The sequence below is a fragment of the Podarcis cretensis genome, assembly GCF_951804945.1.
Source record: "Podarcis cretensis genome assembly, chromosome: 16".
In the NCBI taxonomy this organism is placed as follows: Eukaryota; Metazoa; Chordata; class Lepidosauria; order Squamata; family Lacertidae; genus Podarcis; species Podarcis cretensis.
The window spans coordinates 8,796,807-8,815,755 of record NC_137186.1 but is presented as its reverse complement, the minus strand read 5'-3'; the positions used below and the strand labels follow the sequence as shown (position 1 = coordinate 8,815,755).

The window sequence follows — 18,949 nt, the reverse complement described above, 5'->3', positions numbered from 1 at the left end:
TATGGTCTGGTGTGTCTTATAGAGCGAAAAATACGGTACCTTCTGCTGGATGCAGCACTGAATTTTTTTTGGGGGGGAGTTCCCCATCCCTCAGCTAGGCCTTGTAGAAGTACTAGGAGCCTGGTCTCCTGCCCTCGCTTGATCAACACAACAGGACCTCCTGCCTTTCTGCACTTTTGGCCCCAGCCTCATCCCTCGGTAGGCAGAGAGGGAATCAATTAGGTAATCAACGGCTACCGAGCCTTGCCCTCACAGGTGCTGCGGCAACTCAGGTAACCAGGACAACGGCGGTTAGCTCACGGAGGTAACAAGGGAAAGAAGGACGGTGGGTGACCAAAACAGCGAAGCACAGGGAGGCATCAATCACCGGGGAGACGAGCATGTCATGGAGGTGACTGGGTTGAGCAGGAGGGGAACAAATGTTCAGGTAATCTGGGGTGACTGAAAATTTCAGAAACGTAGAGGAACCGAAACAGACAGTTGCCCATCCCTATTGAAAACAGATTCAATCACCGGCATCCCTCTAAAAAAATCCTGGGAACTGTTTGTTTAGAGGGCTTGGAATTATAGCTCTTTGAGGAGTAAACTACAGTTCCCAGAATTCTTAGGGGGAAGCTACATCCTTTAAAGATATGGTGTGTCCATAGCCACAGTGGCCAACCAGACTCCTGTGGGAAGGCCCCAAGCAGGGCATGTAAAATCATACTTCATTTGAAGCTGCAGAATCGAGAATCTTTTATCCCACCCCCTCCGCCCTTAGCGCAACGTAGCCCCAGCCCTGTCATTAAGATCAATCCCCTTTTACTTCCCATTCACAGGTTGTCGCTTTGCTCAACGACTTGTACACCTGCTTTGATGCCATCATTGATAACTTTGATGTCTACAAGGTGAGAGGTTCTTGGCCTGGCCAGCTTGAGGTTGCGGGGCAGCAGTGATGTGCAGTGAAATTTTTCGTAGGGTTAGGGCTAGAGGCATCAACTTGTGAGGGAGACTGTGGAGTGGGGACGGACATCATGATGTCATTCATGTGAGCATCATGCCTCTCTAAACCAGGCAGAAGCTTCCTGGGCCTTGGTAAGGAGGTGTTAGGCTTTTATACTGTAATACTCTAATTTGCTGGGAACATCTAGGGGACTAGCCCACATGCCACTGCGGGGCAGGGAGAGAGATTGGGCAGGGAGGGGATAAGCAAATGGGCTTGGCCATGAAGTCAGCGGATCAGGTGACTGACCTACAGGAGGGGGCATTTGATCTGTGTTGAGTGCACAGAAATGCTTGTCCCTTCCATGAATCCCTCTCTCTGCCATGTCTGCCCAGGTGGAGACCATCGGCGATGCATACATGGTTGTGTCGGGCCTCCCGGTGCGCAACGGACGGCTGCATGCCCGTGAGATTTCCCGCATGTCGCTGGCGCTTCTTGAGACTGTCCGCAACTTCAAGATTCACCATCGGCCGGACCAGCAGCTCAAACTGCGAATCGGGATCCACAGCGGTGAGAAATGAGTGGGAGTGTGAAAAGAGGGACCTCCTTTAAGACGCCTTGGTCACGGGCAGGACAGCCATGCTTGCTTCAAAGCTGAGATGGCTTAGGCAAAAACAAACAAACCATGGTTTGTTGTGACGTCTGATGTAGTGCTGTGATTTGATAAGCCATGGTTTTGAGAACAGACGGTAAAAAAAACAACGGGATCTGAAAGTGGTTTGCAAACCACGGTTTAGGCAGTGTTTGGCTTTACATTCACACTTGGAGGTGTTGCTTCACCCTGATCTTGGGAATGTGTTCCTTTGGGAAGAGAGAAACTGGAATTGCAATGGAATACTTCATTTTGCGTTTTTAACAAAAATGATATACAGTCGTACCTTGGTTGTCGAACACCTTGGTACTCGTACATTTTGGCTCCTGAACGCTGCAAAAAATGAGCGCTCTGGTTTGCAAATGTTTTTTGGAAAATGAACATCCGATGTTGCTTCTGCAGCTTCTGACTGAGTGCAGCAGGAAGCTCCTGCAGCCAAGTGGAAGCCGTGCCTTGGTTTTCGAACGTTTTCGGAAGTTGAACGGACTTCCAGAACGGATCCCGTTTGAAAACCAAGGTACGACTGTATGAGCGAATTAGAGGCTGGCTCGGTTGTCAGTGGGCTGGTTAGGATGTAGCACGGTTTGATGAACCATGGTTTGCGCTATCTACAGTTCAGATTTGCCTTCCACGTATACAGTCAGAAGCATGGTTCACATGGTCTTGTCGTTAGGTCTGCACAAACTGATTTCCAGGGCGGAGAGGGCCTGATCCTGGCAATTCAGGGAAAAGTGGTGGGAGCGGCTGAGGCTGACCCATTTGGGTGAGGGGGCAGTGCCCCACCAGGCTCAGCCTGTCTCCACCTGCCTGCCTTTCTGCCTAACAGCCAGTCTAGGGGGCGGGGGGGGGGCGGCGGCCTTGACTGGCAGCTTCCTCTTCCTCAGTCTCAGTGTAGAAGAAGGGAAGAAGATGCCTGCCATTGGCTCTGGTTCCTTCTGCTATTGGGCTCTTCTGCCCCACCAGTCTTAATGGGCACTAGCCATCACTGGATGGGAGCTGAAAAGCTCCACACTCGTGTCTTCATCCCACCCCATCCCCAACGACTGCTGTGTTTTGCTCCCCAAGGCCCTGTCTGTGCCGGAGTTGTGGGTCTGAAGATGCCTCGCTACTGCCTCTTTGGGGACACAGTCAACACAGCCTCCCGCATGGAGTCCAACGGGGAAGGTGAGCTGCTATTTTGGGTGGGATGGGCAGGGGCAGGCGATCTTTGATGGCTTCACGGGCCAGATCCTTTTCACCATCTAGCCCCCGCCCCGTCACACAACTGGGTGTTCTGAATTTGGATTTTGAGATGCTGCGCGCAGCTTCCCACCTCACCTTATTTCCCTCACCGATACGCTGTCACAGTGAAACTTTGGAACTTACTCATGCGGTGCTGGACGCCGACTGGGACGGCTTTAAAAGAGGCCCTCCCCACCTCACATGTATGCAAAGGTTTGGCTGAAACAGTGCAAACCCGCTAATTTCTGTCTGCACCTTCCAGCTCTGAAGATCCACTTGTCAGGAACCACCAAGTCCATCCTGGAGGAGTTTGGGTGCTTTGATCTGGAGCTCCGTGGGGATGTGGAGATGAAGGTGAGGAACTTGGCAAAGTTCTTCTGTTAACCTTTGCCTTTTTGTCTTCAAAGCTTGAGACCAGTCTGGGTACCCCAATATAGCCTAAACGGGCACCAGCCGCCACTGAGTGTATCTATGCGCCAGATTTCTGTTCTTTGCCCTGGGGCGGCAGGTGGGGACATCGTGCTGGGTTTGGTGTCTGATGTCTGAACAGCCCTCCTATCTCATCTCTCCAGGGGAAGGGCAAACTCCGGACCTACTGGCTGTTGGGGGAGCGTGTGAGCAGTACACGGGGCTGAAGAGTTGCGGCCTTCCTCCAGGATTCCCAGGAGATCTCCTAACCCTCCTGCTTTCCTGAAGGCGGGTACGTCCGTCGTCTCTGCCCTGCCACCAAAGACCCTCTGTTTTCAGGGCACCCTCCGGGGGTCAGGGGGATCCCGGACTGAGCCCCCAGGACCCTACTCCCTTGGAGCACTCCCAAAATTCTCCACCTCGGGCCTTTTGAGCAGGTCAGCTGCTCTGACCCAGCTCTGAGCCCCCAAAGACTGGACACCCGTGGCCTGGAGCAGCCATCGCTACGAATGTGTGTCCCCTGTCTCCTTTTTCCCTGTTTCACGTCAGCTCCCTGTTGACCACGTCAACCAGACATAGTCCTTCACGATGCCTGGTAGACTCAACAAACTGCACCAGGCCCTCCCTCTGTGTAAGCTGGTTGGACATCTGACGCTCCCTTGTGAATTTGGCATCTGGAGCAAGGACGTCTAAGCATCTCGCAAGACCTCGTGCCTGTATATGACCCGCTGCTGATTTCACACCCCGCCCCCTGAAAAAAAGCTCTAGCTTTATAATAAAATGAATGTATGCGTCACTCTCTGCCTTCCCTGAATAACAAGATGCGATCTGTAGAACCGTATTGAAAGTCCTTCCTCTGATGTTGATCTCTTTGCCTCCCGCACCCCCGGATACATATAATCTGGTTGTGATGACTTTGTCGCGGAGGGGGAATGGCGCTCTTCACATGCTCAGAGGCACTTGTTATTGCTACCTCGCATATCGCTGGGAGTGAAAATAGACTATATTGTTAAAACGGGGTGTTTGTGTGCATGTGTTGAGAGAGAGATAGGGAGGTATGGTTTCTGGAGCGAGTTATGTTAAGCAAGTTATGAAAAGCAGAGATGGGGAGAGAAACGAGGGGAGGGTTGTTTTGTTTTTTGGCTTAACCCTTTGTGCACGCACATTATGGCAAAAAAAATCACCTTCCAGATGCCCTTTGCGTTGGAGGAAAAGCTGTTGTTGACACAAATACCAGCTTCCATCCCTAGCAATGACCATTTAGAAAGAGAGAGAGTTCATCAGGGCTATGATGTTTGGGGAAGCTACTTCCATCCCACTCCTCGCCATGCCCGCCATTTTACAAAACCAATGACGCAGCTGCCTATGATTGTGATAACGAATTCAACCTATTGTGTAGTTCAGCCCTTTATGAACTAACTGCCGGAGCTGGCCAGCATGAAATCCGTCCTCTCCACTGGTCATGTGCAAACAGGGGACCGCGGGGGTGGGGGGATTGTGAGTCTGACGCCGTGAATAACGTAAATAAAGGCTGACATGTGAGCCCTTTCGGCGAGGCAACCTGTTTGGTCTCTTTGTGAGTTCCTGTTCTCCGGCTTCACCTCCTTCTGGAAGGAACCACAGGAGCTGGGCCCCGGGGAATGCAGTCTGGCCTTACTACTAAACAACACTCTGAAAAAGCAGGTGTTTGTGGGAATACGAGCGAAGTCTCCCAAATTTCACACAGAAAGGAAGCGCCCTCTCCACTCCCGGGGACTGCCAAGGCATGAACTGGAAACCAGAACTGGTGTTGGCCCCAGGCATCTTGGGATAACTGTCAGGGCTCACCACTGACGACTGGCTGGGGGGATACCCTCTTTTTCTTTTTCTTTCTTTTAAAAATAAGTCCAGTACTCTGAGCAACACTGGGAAGCTGGGGCTGCCTGGTATTTCAAGTTCCTACAATGCCTCCAAAGACATCAGAAGCATCGGAGGGAATTGAAACTGCAGCCGCACACGTACAATAGCAAAATAAATAATTGTAGGGAAAGGTGGGCCAGTCATCTGGCTTGGCTTTCCTGTACTCCTGATTTCCAGTCCCTTGGTGCTGCTTTAGAAGCACAACAACAAAATTAAAAAATGTCAGGAGATCCAATCTCAAGATTCCCGCATCGCCCGTGCCAGATCTATACGTACAAAGCGTTTCATCACTCGAGACCCTAACATATTTTACGTCAGTCATCCCATCGTACGGTGTACACAGCAGGGAACTACTATTTTATTATTTAAAAAATTCTTTTAATCTCCTGCCTGTTGCCTCCAGGAGAAAAAAAAGCCGGATGTGGCTACGAGGAAAGGGTAATTAACAGATCGGCCTCTCATTTCCTCTGGGCTGCTCACAATCTTACGACTTAGTGTCTTGCATCAAATTTATTTCCCCTTCGTACGCGGAAAGAACGCTTGATACCTTAGAACCATGAGTCACGACCGAGGAGCGTGAAAACGACACAGGCGGCTTGGAAAGGAAAAGACCGATATTTTATTTTGATGGAGCGCCTGCTTCAGTTTCCTGTGTAAACAACCAAGAGTCTTACAGCACTTTATAAAAAATAGCATGTGAATTATATGGTGCATAATATTGCTTAAGCCCAATTGAACACAAGTAGACATGCATGAGATTGCATTATTAGATATATTTTTTAAATTGCTCGGAAGGAACTGTTGTGGACTTTCTGTGTAAATATGTGTGTGTGTGTGTGTGTGTTGTGTGAACAAAACTGAATTTGAGATCATTGAGATCAGATAAAGGGCTTCTTCATGCAGTGCATAAGCTATGGAACTCGCTTCCACAGGAGGCTGCGATGGGTGCCAGGTTGGTTTTATTTTATTCTAATTATTTTTTATTTTCATCTTCCCATCCCATCTGCGATATTTTTCTCCTTTCATATCATAATCGTAACTCGGTAATCTCTCATTCTTTCTGTTGCTCATAGTTCAAACCCTGCTCGCGAATTCACCATATCATAGCATTTCTTTAAAGTTAAAGGTAAAGGGACCCCTGACCATTAGGTCCAGTCGTGGTCGACTCTGGGGTTGCGGCGCTCATCTCACTTTACTGGCCGAGGGAGCCGGCGTACAGCTTCTGGGTCATGTGGCCAGCATGACTAAGCCGCTTCTGACAAACCAGAGCAGCGCACGGAAACGCCGTTTACCTTCCTGCTGGAGCGGTACCTATTTATCTACTTGCATTTGACGTGCTTTCGAACTGCTAGGTTGGCAGAAGCAGGGACCGAGCAATGGGAGCTCACCCCATCGCAGGGATTCGAACCGCCGACCTTCTGATCGGCAAGTCCTAGGCTCTGTGGTTTAACCTACAGCGCCACCCACATCCCTCTTTAAAGCATTTCCATTCTTCAATGAAACAATCTTCATTACACTCTCTTATTTTAGCAGTTAACTTTGCTGATTCAGCACAGTCCATCACTTATCCATTCTTTGGTGGGAGCTTCTTCACCTTTCCGTTTCTGAACGTAAAGAATCCTAGCTGCTGTAGTTACATACATAAACAACTTAACCATCTTTTCTTTGGAACTTCTGTCCCTATAATCCCTAGCAGAAAAGCTTCAGGGTTGTTTTGCGTTTTGTCTTTTGTATAGTCACGTCAAACATCTTTTTTTTAATCTCATCGTATATCGTTTCCCAAAATACCCTTGCTTTCTTACAAGTCCACCAACATGTGGAGAAAAAGAGCCACCCGTTTGTTTGCAATTCCAGCAGTTATTAGGAACCTTCTTATACACTCTAGATAATTTATCAGGGGTTAAATACCATCTATGCATCATTTTCATAGAGTTCTCTTTTAAAGCACAGCAAGTAGTCTAGTATATCTGAAGGAGCGTCTCCACCCCCATCGTTCTACCCGGACTCTGAGGTCCAGTACCCAGGGCCTTCTGGCGGTTCCCTCACTGCAAGAAGCAAAGCTACAGGGAACCAGGCGGAGGGCCTTCTTGGTGGTGGCACCCGCCCTGTGGAACTCCCTCCCACCAGATGTCAAAGAGAACAACAACTACCAGACTTTTAGAAGACATCTGAAGGCAGCCCTGTTTAGGGAAGCTTTTAATGTTTGATGCATCACTGTCTTTTAATATTTTGTTGGAAGCTGCCCAGAGCGGCTGGGGAGGCCGGCCAGATGGGCGGGGTATAAATAAATAAATAAATAATATTATTTCCTATCAACCCTCCAAGGTTGGGTGGTTTTAGACAAAAAGTGGATTGGACAAACACAGGGAGGAAAAGGCTATCAACAGCTACTAGTAGCCAATAGTAGCAGCTTCCACTGTCGAGGGCAGCAGTGCTTCTGAATACCACTTGCTGGAAACCATAGGAAGGGAGAGCGCTTTTGTGCTCAGGTCCTGATTATGAGTTTCCCACAGGTATCTGCTTGGCCCCTGTGAGAACAGGAGGATGGACTACAGTAGAGAGCCAGTGTGGTGTAGTGGTTAAGAGCAGTAGTCTTGTAATCTGGGAAACCGGATTCGCGTCTCCGCTCCTCCACATGCAGCTGCTTGGTGACCTTGGGCTAGTCACACTTCTTTGAAGTCTCTCAGCTCCACTCACCTCACAGAGTGTTTGTTGTGGGGGAGGAAGGGAAAGGAGAATGTTAGCCGCTTTGAGACTCCTTAGGGTACAGTGGTGCCTCTCAAGATGAAATTAATTCGTTCTGTGAGTCTCTTCGTCTTGCGGTTTTTTTGTCTTGCGAAGCACGGCCATTAGCGGCTTAGCGCTATTAGCGGCTTAGCGGCTATTAGCGGCTTAGAAAAAGGGGGGGAAAGGGAAAAAACTCGCAAGAACTCGCAAGGCGTTTTCGTCTTGCGAAGCAAGCCCATAGGGAAATTCGTCTTGCGAAGCACCTCGAAAACGGAAAACTCTTTCGTCTAGTGTTATGTACTGAGTCAAATAGGATCCAAACTGCAGCAGTCTGATTGGTCCTAGAACAATAGGATCCAAAAGGCAGCAGTCTGATTGGTCCTAGAACAATAGGATTCAGAATGCAGCAGTCTGATTGGTCCTAGAACAATGCAGCAGTATGATTGGTTGGCAGGAACCACCCAGTCATGCTCCAGATAGAAGTGAATCCACAACCTGATTGGCTTACAGTAGAATTCCGGAATTAGCCAATCATGTGCAGCCCATTGTGTAAATAATGTATATAAAGCAGATACTTTGAGGGGACATTCATTCCTCCTCACCACTATGAGCTGAATAAAGAGCATGAAATCACTTTGCGACTCTGAGTATATTTCACTGGCGACGAAGGTGGGATCCCGCTGAGCTGACTGCCACACACAGCACCGCAGCACCGCCACCTGCCGCACCGCTGCCTCGCACCGTGTATCCAGGCTTCAGCTCCGGGACACAAGGAACTCAGAATGGCAACCGACAGCAGCTTCTCGCCGTTCAACCCAGCATCCGGAGACTGGGAAGCGTACGCCTCCCGTTTCACCTTCCTCCTAGAAGCCAAAGGGGTCACCGATGAAGAAGACGCCAAGAAGAGGGCAATATTCTTCAGCGTTTGCGGAGAGGAGACATTTGAAATCGCCCGGGCTCTCCTTGCGCCTGAAGACGTTGCTACTGTTCCATACAAAACAATAATGGAACAGCTGAAGGGGCACTTTTCGCCACAGCCCTCAGTGGTAGCTCGTCGAAATGCCTTCTATGCAAAGCGGCAAGCCCCTGGGGAAACCATAACTGGGTTTGTGACCTCTCTCCGCCAAGCCGCCCGGTTCTGCAACTTCTCAGAGCTGGAGAACATGCTTCGTGACCGCCTCGTCGGTGGCCTGAGGGATGAGAAGCTGCAACGACGCCTCTACGCTAAGAAGAACCTAACGTTCCAGGTCGCTCTGGAGGAGGCCCTGGCAACGGAAGCTGCCGAGAGGTCGACGCAAGAGGCACGGCCGAGCCAGCCATCCCAACCGAGGGTCCACCACGAAGACCTCACCGACGACTCAGGATCTGACAGGGAGGAGGTGCACCGAGTACAGCAGCGCACTCAAGCAGCCCACATACCACAGCTGCCTCGACGAGAAGGAGGGAACTGCGCAAGCTGTGGAGAAAGTCACGAGAGGAGGACCTGCCGTTTCCGCAACGCAGAGTGCAGGCAGTGCAGAAAAGTGGGACACATCGCCCGGGTGTGTCGGGCTCGGCCCACCCGATGCCAGGCATCAGATGACCAATCCAAGAACCCCAGGTCCCGGGGCCCAACGCACCAAGGCAACTCGACGGAGCTCACGGACTTCCAGGTATACCAGTTGCCCCACCCCAACGTAGAAAAAATTTATGTAGAGGTACAGATAGAGGGGGCCCCATGCCGCATGGAGCTTGACACGGGTTCAACTCTATCCATAATCTCGGCAAGGACCTTAAGGAAACTGTGTCCTACTGGGGGTCCCAAACTCAGGCCGGCCCCATTCACCCTCCGGGACTTCCAGAAACGTAAGGTCCCCACAATGGGGGTGGGGACCTTCAGGGTGCAATACCGAGGGCGGACGCGGCAACTGGACTTACTTGTGGTCAAGGGCCCCTACATTAGCCTACTGGGATTGTCATGGTTTGGACCACTGGGGCTAGCTGTCACCGGGGTGAACCACACTAGCTTACAAGTGGACGTGGACGCCATATGCAAGGAATTTCCGGGGGTTTTCGATGGGAAATTGGGACAGTATACGGGCCCCCCCATTGCTCTACAGCTTGACCCCGCAGTACGACCGGTCAGGCTCAAGGCCCGCCGGGTCCCGTTCGCCCTGAAACCCCGTATAGATGAGGAATTGGACCGGCTCATGGAGCAAGGAGTGCTGGAACCGGTGCCTAATGCCCCCTGGGAAACCCCAATCGTCACACCTGTCAAGCCTAATGGTTCAGTCCGCATCTGCGCAGACTACAAATGTACTATAAACAAGGCCCTCACGGCCCATGCATACCCAGTGCCAGTGGTCAGCCATGTCCTTGCCACCCTGGCTGGGTCGAAAATTTTTGGCAAGCTGGACTTGGCCCAAGCATATCAACAGCTGCCAGTAGATGAGGCCACAGCAGAGGCACAGACGATTGTGACGCACAGAGGAGCATTCAGGGTAAAGCGGCTGCAATTCGGTGTCAGCGTGGCACCAGGCATATTCCAGAATCTAATGGACTCTCTCCTTAAAGGGATTCCTGGCGTCACCCCCTTCTTCGATGATGTGTTGATTGCCGGGCCCACACCAGAGGAGTTTGAGGACCGCCTCCGCACCGTTCTGCACCGTTTCCAGACAGCAGGTCTCAAGGTGAAGCGGGAAAAATGTCTACTAGGAGTGCCCCAGGTGGACTTTCTGGGATTTATGGTGGACGCAGAAGGGGTCCACCCGACTGGGGACAAGGTACGGGCCATTTGTGATGCCCCAGCGCCCAAGAACAAGACTGAACTTCAGGCCTTCTTGGGACTATTGAACTTTTACCATTCCTTCCTTCCCCACAAGGCGGCGGTAGCGGAGCCCCTACACAGACTCCTGGACAAGCGGGCCCCTTGGGTGTGGGGCCAGCGCCAGGAGGCCGCATTCCAGGCAGTCAAGGACTTGCTTGTCTCAAACTCGGTCTTGGCACACTTCGACGAGAGGCTGCCGGTGGTGCTAGCATGCGACGCCTCACCCTATGGCATTGGCGCTGTCCTGGGACACCAACTCCCAGATGGAAGAGAGGTACCGGTGGCATACTTTTCCCAGACACTCAACGCAACTGAGCGGAACTACTCACAAATTGACAAGGAGGGTCTGGCAATCGTGAAGGGAGTTAAAAAATTCCATGATTTCTTGTACGGGCGGCCCTTCACCGTGGTGACTGACCACAAACCGTTGCTTGGCTTGTTTGCCCCCGAAAAGCAGACCCCCCAAGTGCTGTCTCCTCGCGTCCTCAGGTGGTCAATTTTCCTTACCAGCTACCAGTATGCACTGATTCACCGCCCTGGGAAGGCGATGGGCCATGCGGACGCCCTCAGCAGGCTGCCACTACCGGAAACAGGCCCTGACCCAGCACCTGCACAAGAGGTTATGAGCCTGGAGCTGCTTCCTGACCGCCCCATTCAGGCACAAGAAGTTGCACACCATTCCAAGAAAGATAGGGTCATCTCCCGGGTCCTGGACTGGGTGTGGAGGGGATGGCCCAGCAGCAGCCCCGGGCCAGAATTCGCCGGCTACACAACCCGCAAACATGAACTGTCGGCCCACAAGGGGTGCCTGTTATGGGGAAGCAGGGTCGTTGTTCCCCAGCCCCTCCGAAAAAGGGTCCTCACAGCCCTACACGAGACACACCCTGGGGTAGTAAGAATGAAGGCCCTTGCCAGGAGTTATGTGTGGTGGCCGGGGATTGACGGAGAGATAGAGGCCTGGGTCAAACACTGCCAGGCCTGCCAAGAATCCCGCCCAGATCCCCCAAGGGCCCCAGTCCAGTCTTGGGAGTCCGCCCGAGCACCATGGTCACGACTGCATGTGGACTTCGCTGGCCCCTTTCAGGGGAAAACATTCTTCATAGTGGTGGACTCCTACACCAAATGGCTGGAAGTCGCACTGGTACCGTCCACTTCTACGTCCGCAGCCATCCGGGTACTACGCAGGCTGTTTGCTACCCACGGGCTCCCTGACACTCTCGTCTCAGACAACGGGACTGCATTTACATCAGGAGAATTCCAAACCTTCACAGCGCAGAACGCCATCCGCCACATCCGTTCGGCGCCATTCCACCCTGCCACCAATGGCCAAGCAGAACGCATGGTGCGGACCACCAAGGAAACCCTTCGCCGCATGACGCAAGGGGATTGGGAGTACCGCCTTGCCACATTCCTTCTAGCACAGCACAGCACCCCCAGCTCAACAACTGGCAGGAGCCCCGCTGAACTACTAATGGGTCGGCGCCTTGCAATCAGATTGGACCGCCTTCACCCCGATAGAGCTCAGGATGAGGTAGTGGTGGGGGAAGGCAGGAACCCCCGGACCTTCGAGGCCCAGGACCCAGTGTACGCAAAGAATTTTGGGGCAGGCCCTGCATGGGTACCCGCCACAGTCACCAGGGTCACTGGCCCCGTGTCGTACGAGGTGCTAACAGATGGGGGGCAATGCTGGCGCCGCCACTGCGACCAGATACGCCGACGATTCCCGGGAGAAAACCAGGAGGAGGAGGACAGGTCAGAGGAGTCCCAAGGGAACAGTGGGGCAGTGAGGCCCATAGAGCAGCAGGGGCCAGCAGGAGAGGCAGAATCAGTAAATACAGAGAGGACCCGTGAGGCTGAAAGGACACCGGAACCAGAACCACGACCGAGCGAGCCGGTTGCGCCAGACCAAACAGCCCCATCACAGCCAGCATCCTTGGAACACGAGCCAGAACCTGAACCCCGGACCAGGGAACACCCCAGGCCGCAACGCACACGTAGGCCGCCAGCGTACCTTGAGGACTATGAATGCGACCTCCCGGGCAGGACTGGAACTTAGAGGGGAGGGGTGTTATGTACTGAGTCAAATAGGATCCAAACTGCAGCAGTCTGATTGGTCCTAGAACAATAGGATCCAAAAGGCAGCAGTCTGATTGGTCCTAGAACAATAGGATTCAGAATGCAGCAGTCTGATTGGTCCTAGAACAATGCAGCAGTATGATTGGTTGGCAGGAACCACCCAGTCATGCTCCAGATTGAAGTGAATCCACAACCTGATTGGCTTACAGTAGAATTCCGGAATTAGCCAATCATGTGCAGCCCATTGTGTAAATAATGTATATAAAGCAGATACTTTGAGGGGACATTCATTCCTCCTCACCACTATGAGCTGAATAAAGAGCATGAAATCACTTTGCGACTCTGAGTATATTTCATCTAGCGAGTTTTTCGTCTTGCGAGGCATTCGTCTTGCGGGGCACCACTGTAGTGATAAAGCGGGATATCAAATCCAAACTCCTCCTCCTCCTCCTCCTCCTCCTCCTCCTCCTCTTCTTCTTTTTCCTCTTAGATGGGCCGTTGGTCTGATCCAGCAGGCTCTTCTTGTGTTCTTAACATCTGGAGGGTACCAGGTGGGGAAGGCTGATCTGCAGATATGTGTTATGTACTGAAGTTCTCACCCTGGGCCAGCAGGGGCATACTGTAGATAGTTATGCAAATAAGGGATCGAAAGTGACGTTCAGTGATTGGATAGTTTTAGAAAATTGTTACAGTTACGTTGCACTGGAGCTCTATATAAGCAGGCTGACTGAATCCTTCAGTTCAGTTCTGTTCTGGCTTCTGAATAAACAAGAGCTGTTTGAAGAATCGCTGTGTCGTCTGATATGTTCACCCACAACTTAACAATATGTTAAGTGGATAGTGTGTTGGACTAAGAACTTGGCAGACCCGTGTTCAGATTCCTACTCATCTCATGAAGCTGATTGTGTGAGGCCTTGGGCCCATCTTACGAACTTTGGAAGAGCTTTCTGGATCATCTAGTGACCAACATCTCACTGCATCCAACCAGATTCCTGCATGAAACCCAGGCACAAAGGCACTCCTAAACTCCCTTAAAGGACTGTTGTGAAGATAAAAGATGAAGGGCATATACCACTTGGAGCTCCTTGAAGGAAACACCTTGCTTATTCGACATCTCGTTTTCTGTTTGGCTTTTAAGCCACGAATGTGGTTTGAATTAGAGACAGAAATATGTCAATCAGGGGTGGCGGCCAAGTTTTATATAATGGTCTCAGACAAAATTATAGCATGCTATGTAAGGATGATAAACGAGTCCTTGCAAATTGGGAAAACTGCCCAGGTTGTGGTCAGAGGCAGTCGTAAAGGTGCTTTCAAAGGCAGGAAAAGTTATGACAATCCCACGGCCTCGCAGGCCAAACTCCCCAGTAAACCGGGATGCAGAAATATGGAGCGCTATATTAGCAAAGAGGCTAAATAAACCCAGAGATATGTAGAACGAGACCAAAAGGCTTTATAAGGAACGGAAAACAACGATCAACATGTCAGGAAAGCTACAGATTGTATTGAGATATGCCCAAAATGGGGTGGTGGGGACCGTCTAATCTTCCTCTTTTTAAGTGCAGAGAAAGCCTTTGACAGAATCAGATTTTTTTTTACCAAGAATATTTAGGAGGTGCTTTTGAAAAATGGGTTGCTTTGCTTGCTTTATTCCAACACGGTGTTGTGGCCTGGAGAAGACTATGAAATGATACAATGGCTAACTTCAGATATATGAAGATCTGTCACATGGATGGTGGAGCAAGCTTGCTTTCAGCTGCTCCAGAGAGTAGAACTCAAATCAATGGATTCAAATGGCAAGGATGGAGATTCCGACTAAACGTTGGCAAGAACTTTCTGAGGGTTAGAGCTGTTCAGCTGTGAAGAGTGGAATCTCCTTCCTTGGAGGTTTTTAAACAGAGTTCGGATGCTCACCCGCCAGGGATTCTTCAGCTAAGAGCATTGCAGGGGTTTGAAATAGATGACTCTCAGCTCTACAATTCTGTGATTCTAGTGTATGCCACCAAGATTTAAAGAGGAACAAGGTGTGATGATTGCCCTTTATTGCCATTGTTGTCTGTATTCAGTACGTAGCTACATTATGTAATTTCTTTAATATAATGAGATCTGTAAGAAAGTCATACCACATTTCACAGTAAGTTAGTACACCATTTGTTAGTTTGCTTTGAAAAATTGTGATGATGAAAATCTGCATTATACGCCTATAACCAGAAGCTGTCTCTGAGCTATATACAGTATATATTTTTTGTTGCTATTAAATTATGGTTGCTTCAAGACTGGATTATTGCAATGCGCTCTATGTGGGGCTTTCCTTGTGCTTGATACGGAAGCTGCAGCTAGGGCAGAATGCTGTGGCATGATTGCTGACCGGAGCGAGGAACCCTGTCAGAATCTAAAACCTCTGCTCAGAGATCTGCACTGCTTGGTGTTTTGCAACCGGGGCAAGTTCAAGGTGTTACCATTAGTACACAAACCCCTTTACAACTTGCAAGATCGCCTTGCCCCATGGCATGCCTGTTATGTACTGAGGTTCTCACCCTGGGCCAGCAAGGGGATACTGTCGATAGTTTTCACTCAGGTCCACATATGCAAATAAGGAATTGAAAGTGACGTTCAGTGATTGGATAGTTACAGAAAGTTATTACTGTTGCGTTGTAGTGGAGCTCTATATAAGCAGGCTGGCTGAACCCTTCAGTTCAGTTCAGTTCTGGCCTCTGAATAAACAAGAGCTGTGTGAAGAATCGCCTCTTATAGTTGTTCTGATTTTGTGTGGAGTGCCCTACCTGGGTGGATGGAGCAGCCAAGTAAATTTCGTTGTCCCTGAGAGGGGGCAATGACAATAAAGATATTATTATTATTATTATTATTATTATTATTATTATTATTAATTACCACGTATGGGTCAGAGAAGGGACGCAGGTGGCGCTGTGGGTTAAAGCCTCAGCGCCTAGGGCTTGCCGATCGAAAGGTCGGCGGTTCGAATCCCTGCAGCGGGGTGCGCTCCCGCTGCTCGGTCCCAGCGCCTGCCAACCTAGCAGTTCGAAAGCACCTCCGGGTGCAAGTAGATAAATAGGGACCGCTTACCGGCGGGAAGGTAAACGGCGTTTCCGTGTGCGGCTCTGGCTCTGGCTCTGGCCAGAGCAGCGATGTCACGCTGGCCACGTGACCCGGAAGTGTCTCCGGACAGCGCTGGCCCCTGGCCTCTTAAGTGAGATGGGCGCACAACCCCAGAGTCTGTCAAGACTGGCCCGTACGGGCAGGGGTACCTTTACCTTTACCTTTATGGGTCAGAGAGATGTTATTGTCGGCCATCTTCCAATGCGCCACCTGGTGCCCCCCCCCCGCCCACTTGACCACTTCGATCGGTGCAACTGGCGTTGTTCCACATACCTATTCTGCATCGGTAAGAATCCAGTCTTTTAGTGTGGTGGAGTCTACACTTTGGAACTCCCTGCCTATTGACACCAGGCAGGCAACTTCACTGTATTCTTTTCAGTACCTGCAAAAAACATTTTTGTTTAGGCAAGCACAAGCCTACCTAAATATCTGCAATGCTAATGTGTTGTTTTTAGCTCATTGCTGGTTTTTAATTTTCTGAATGTTTTTATTATTATAATTTTATTGTTTTATTCTTTCTGCAAACCACTTTGAGGTGTGTGTGTTGGATTTTTTTTAAAAAAGAATCAGGCAGGATGTGAATATTGTGAAATAAATAAAATAAAAAGATGTCAACTGTCAGGTGTGGAGAAACTTTGACCCGCCAGGCGTCGCAGAACTACATCTCCCATCATCCCTTGCCATTGGCCACGCTCGCGGGGGCTGATGGGAGTTGTAGTTGAGAAACAACCAGGCGGCTAAACGTTTCCTCACACCTGTGACCTCCGAGCGCAACTTACTCGGGAGTAAGCACGCACGGCACTCTTTGTGTTCGTGGGGCGTTACTTTGGCGTACTTATAAAACAGGCCAAGGAGGACGACGAGGCCCAACGGGCGCCCTCAGAGGAAGAGGCGGGGAGGGAGGGGCCTTCGCCGGACAGCGCGGGAAAACCAAGCCGCCGACTCAAGATGCGGAGGGCGCATGCGCGAGGGAGCACTGCGACGGCGTGAGCGCCTCGCTGCTCGAAGCCCGTCCAGAAGCAAGAGCGGGAGGAGGGCCGCTGAGGGCGAGCTACCATTGCGCCTGCGCAAGACGGGAGGGACACCAAGAGCGCCTTAGGCCTCGAGTCGCGCTGCCGTTGGGCTGCTTTGCCTCGCGCCGCCCCCACCCTTCCTTTCCCCTTTCCCCCATATAGACTTAAGAAAATGAAGACTCGAATACACAAGTCCAAGCGTTCTAGCTTCCGGGTTCGCTGTGGATTTTCTTCTGGCTAAATTCTACTGCACTCAGAAAAGCGGATTTATTTTTTGCATGGGGCGGAATTTCCAAACCACCAAATCTACACTAAATTGGGCAGATATTGGGTGTATATATTGCGTGCATAATAATTCCCTATTTTAAAATGCTGTCCAAGCTAGACTTATAAACATCATCTCCCTTCAGAGGTGGTGGACCTTTTAAGCAGAGGTTAGATGGCCATCTGTCATGGATACTTTAGCAAAGATTCCTGCATTGCAGGGCGTTGGAGTAGATGACCCTTGAGTCCCTTCCAGCTCTAAGATTCTATGATTCTGTACAATGACAGCCCTGCAAGGTAGGCCTCATTGAACTCAATGGGACTTAACTTCGGAGTGGGCATGGGAAGGATTGGGCTGCAGCTTTGGGGAATACACAGCAAAGTTGTTGTAAGTCTCTCCCTCATATCGTATATGAATGAGGCAACATGACTGGAGTACACACCAGGGTTATTGTCTCAGCCTCACCTGTAACTGCAATATTAACCATGTGGGAACTACCCTGCCAGGCTGTAATCTCTCCCTCTCTCTAGCGCCTTCCACTTTGAACCTATTAAAGGTAAAGGGACCCCTGACCATTAGGTCCAGTCGTGACCGACTCTGGGGTTGCAGCGCTCATCTCACTTTATTGGCCGAAGGAGCCGGCGTTCAGCTTCCGCGTCATGTGGCCAGCATGACTAAGCCGCTTCTGGCGAACCAGAGCAGCGCACGGAAACGCCGTTTACCTTCCCGTCGGAGCAGTACCTATTTATCTACTTGCACTTTGACGTGCTTTCGAACTGCTAGGTTGGCAGGAGCAGGGACTGAAGAACGGGAGCTCATCCCGTCGCGGGGATTCGAACCGCCGACCTTATGATCGGCAAGTCCTAGGCTCTGTGGTTTAACCCACAGCGCCACCCGCGTCACTTGGTAACCATGAAGGGACCTATTACGTGGGAATAATTATAACTATAGGCCTTGGCAGTCTTCAGGACAATTATCCTAAAGTTTCAAAGCGAAAACCAGCTCAAATTACTATCGAATAGCACGTAAATAAACCCCCACTTATTTATTTATTTAAATGTGTGTACGCAGGTGGCACTGTGGGTTAAAGCCTCAGCGCCTAGGACTTGCCGATCGAAAGGTCGGCGGTTCGAATCCCTGCGGCGGGGTGCGCTCCCGCTGCTCGGTCCCAGCGCCTGCCAACCTAGCAGTTCGAAAGCACCTCCGGGTGCAAGTAGATAAATAGGGACCGCTTACCAGCGGGAAGGTAAACGGCGTTTCCGTGTGCGGCTCTGGCTCTGGCCAGAGCAGCGATGTCACGCTGGCCACGTGACCCGGAAGTGTCTCTGGACAGCGCTGGCCCCTGGCCTCTTAAGTGAGATGAGCGCACAACCCCAGAGTCTGTCAAGACTGGCCCGTATGGCCAGGGGTACCTTTACCTTTACCTGCCCTTTCTTTCTTTGGCACGTGAATGGTCATCGCTGCCTTGTAGCATGAGAACAGAATAAGGCGACAGCTAGCATCAGCTATCAGACCTCAAGAGCTGAAGTCAATGGGCACAACTAACTTTAGTCTGTTTGTTTCCATGGGTTTGCTCCGCTATGTACATTTAAAGCGCAGCTTCCCCAAGAGTTCGGGGAACTGTAGTTTGCCCAGTTGTAGTTTCCCAGCACCCTCAACAAAACCATGGTGCCTGGGACTTTTTTCAGAGGAAGCTACGCTTGTTGAAAACATCATCGTGGTGCTTTAATGGTACGCACACACCATCCTTTTAAAACGGCATTATTTCCTCCAAGTAATCCTGGGAACTATAGTTTTTCCAAGGGTGCTGGGAATTGTAGCTCTGTGAGTGTTAAACCACAGTTCT

General features: G+C 50.7%; 1 protein-coding gene across 1 annotated transcript in view; it reads left to right on the top strand.

The window, feature by feature from the left end:
- Positions 1-3,999, top strand: part of NPR1 (natriuretic peptide receptor 1) — a 62,104-nt gene extending 58,105 nt beyond the window's left edge. The window contains exons 18-22 of the mRNA XM_079957954.1: positions 819-887; positions 1,318-1,492; positions 2,640-2,738; positions 3,058-3,149; positions 3,368-3,999. Of these exons, the coding sequence (XP_079814080.1) occupies positions 819-887; positions 1,318-1,492; positions 2,640-2,738; positions 3,058-3,149; positions 3,368-3,430 (498 nt within the window). The 3' untranslated portion in view covers positions 3,431-3,999. The remainder of the gene's footprint in view (positions 1-818; positions 888-1,317; positions 1,493-2,639; positions 2,739-3,057; positions 3,150-3,367) is intronic.
- Positions 4,000-18,949: the final 14,950 nt, after the last annotated feature.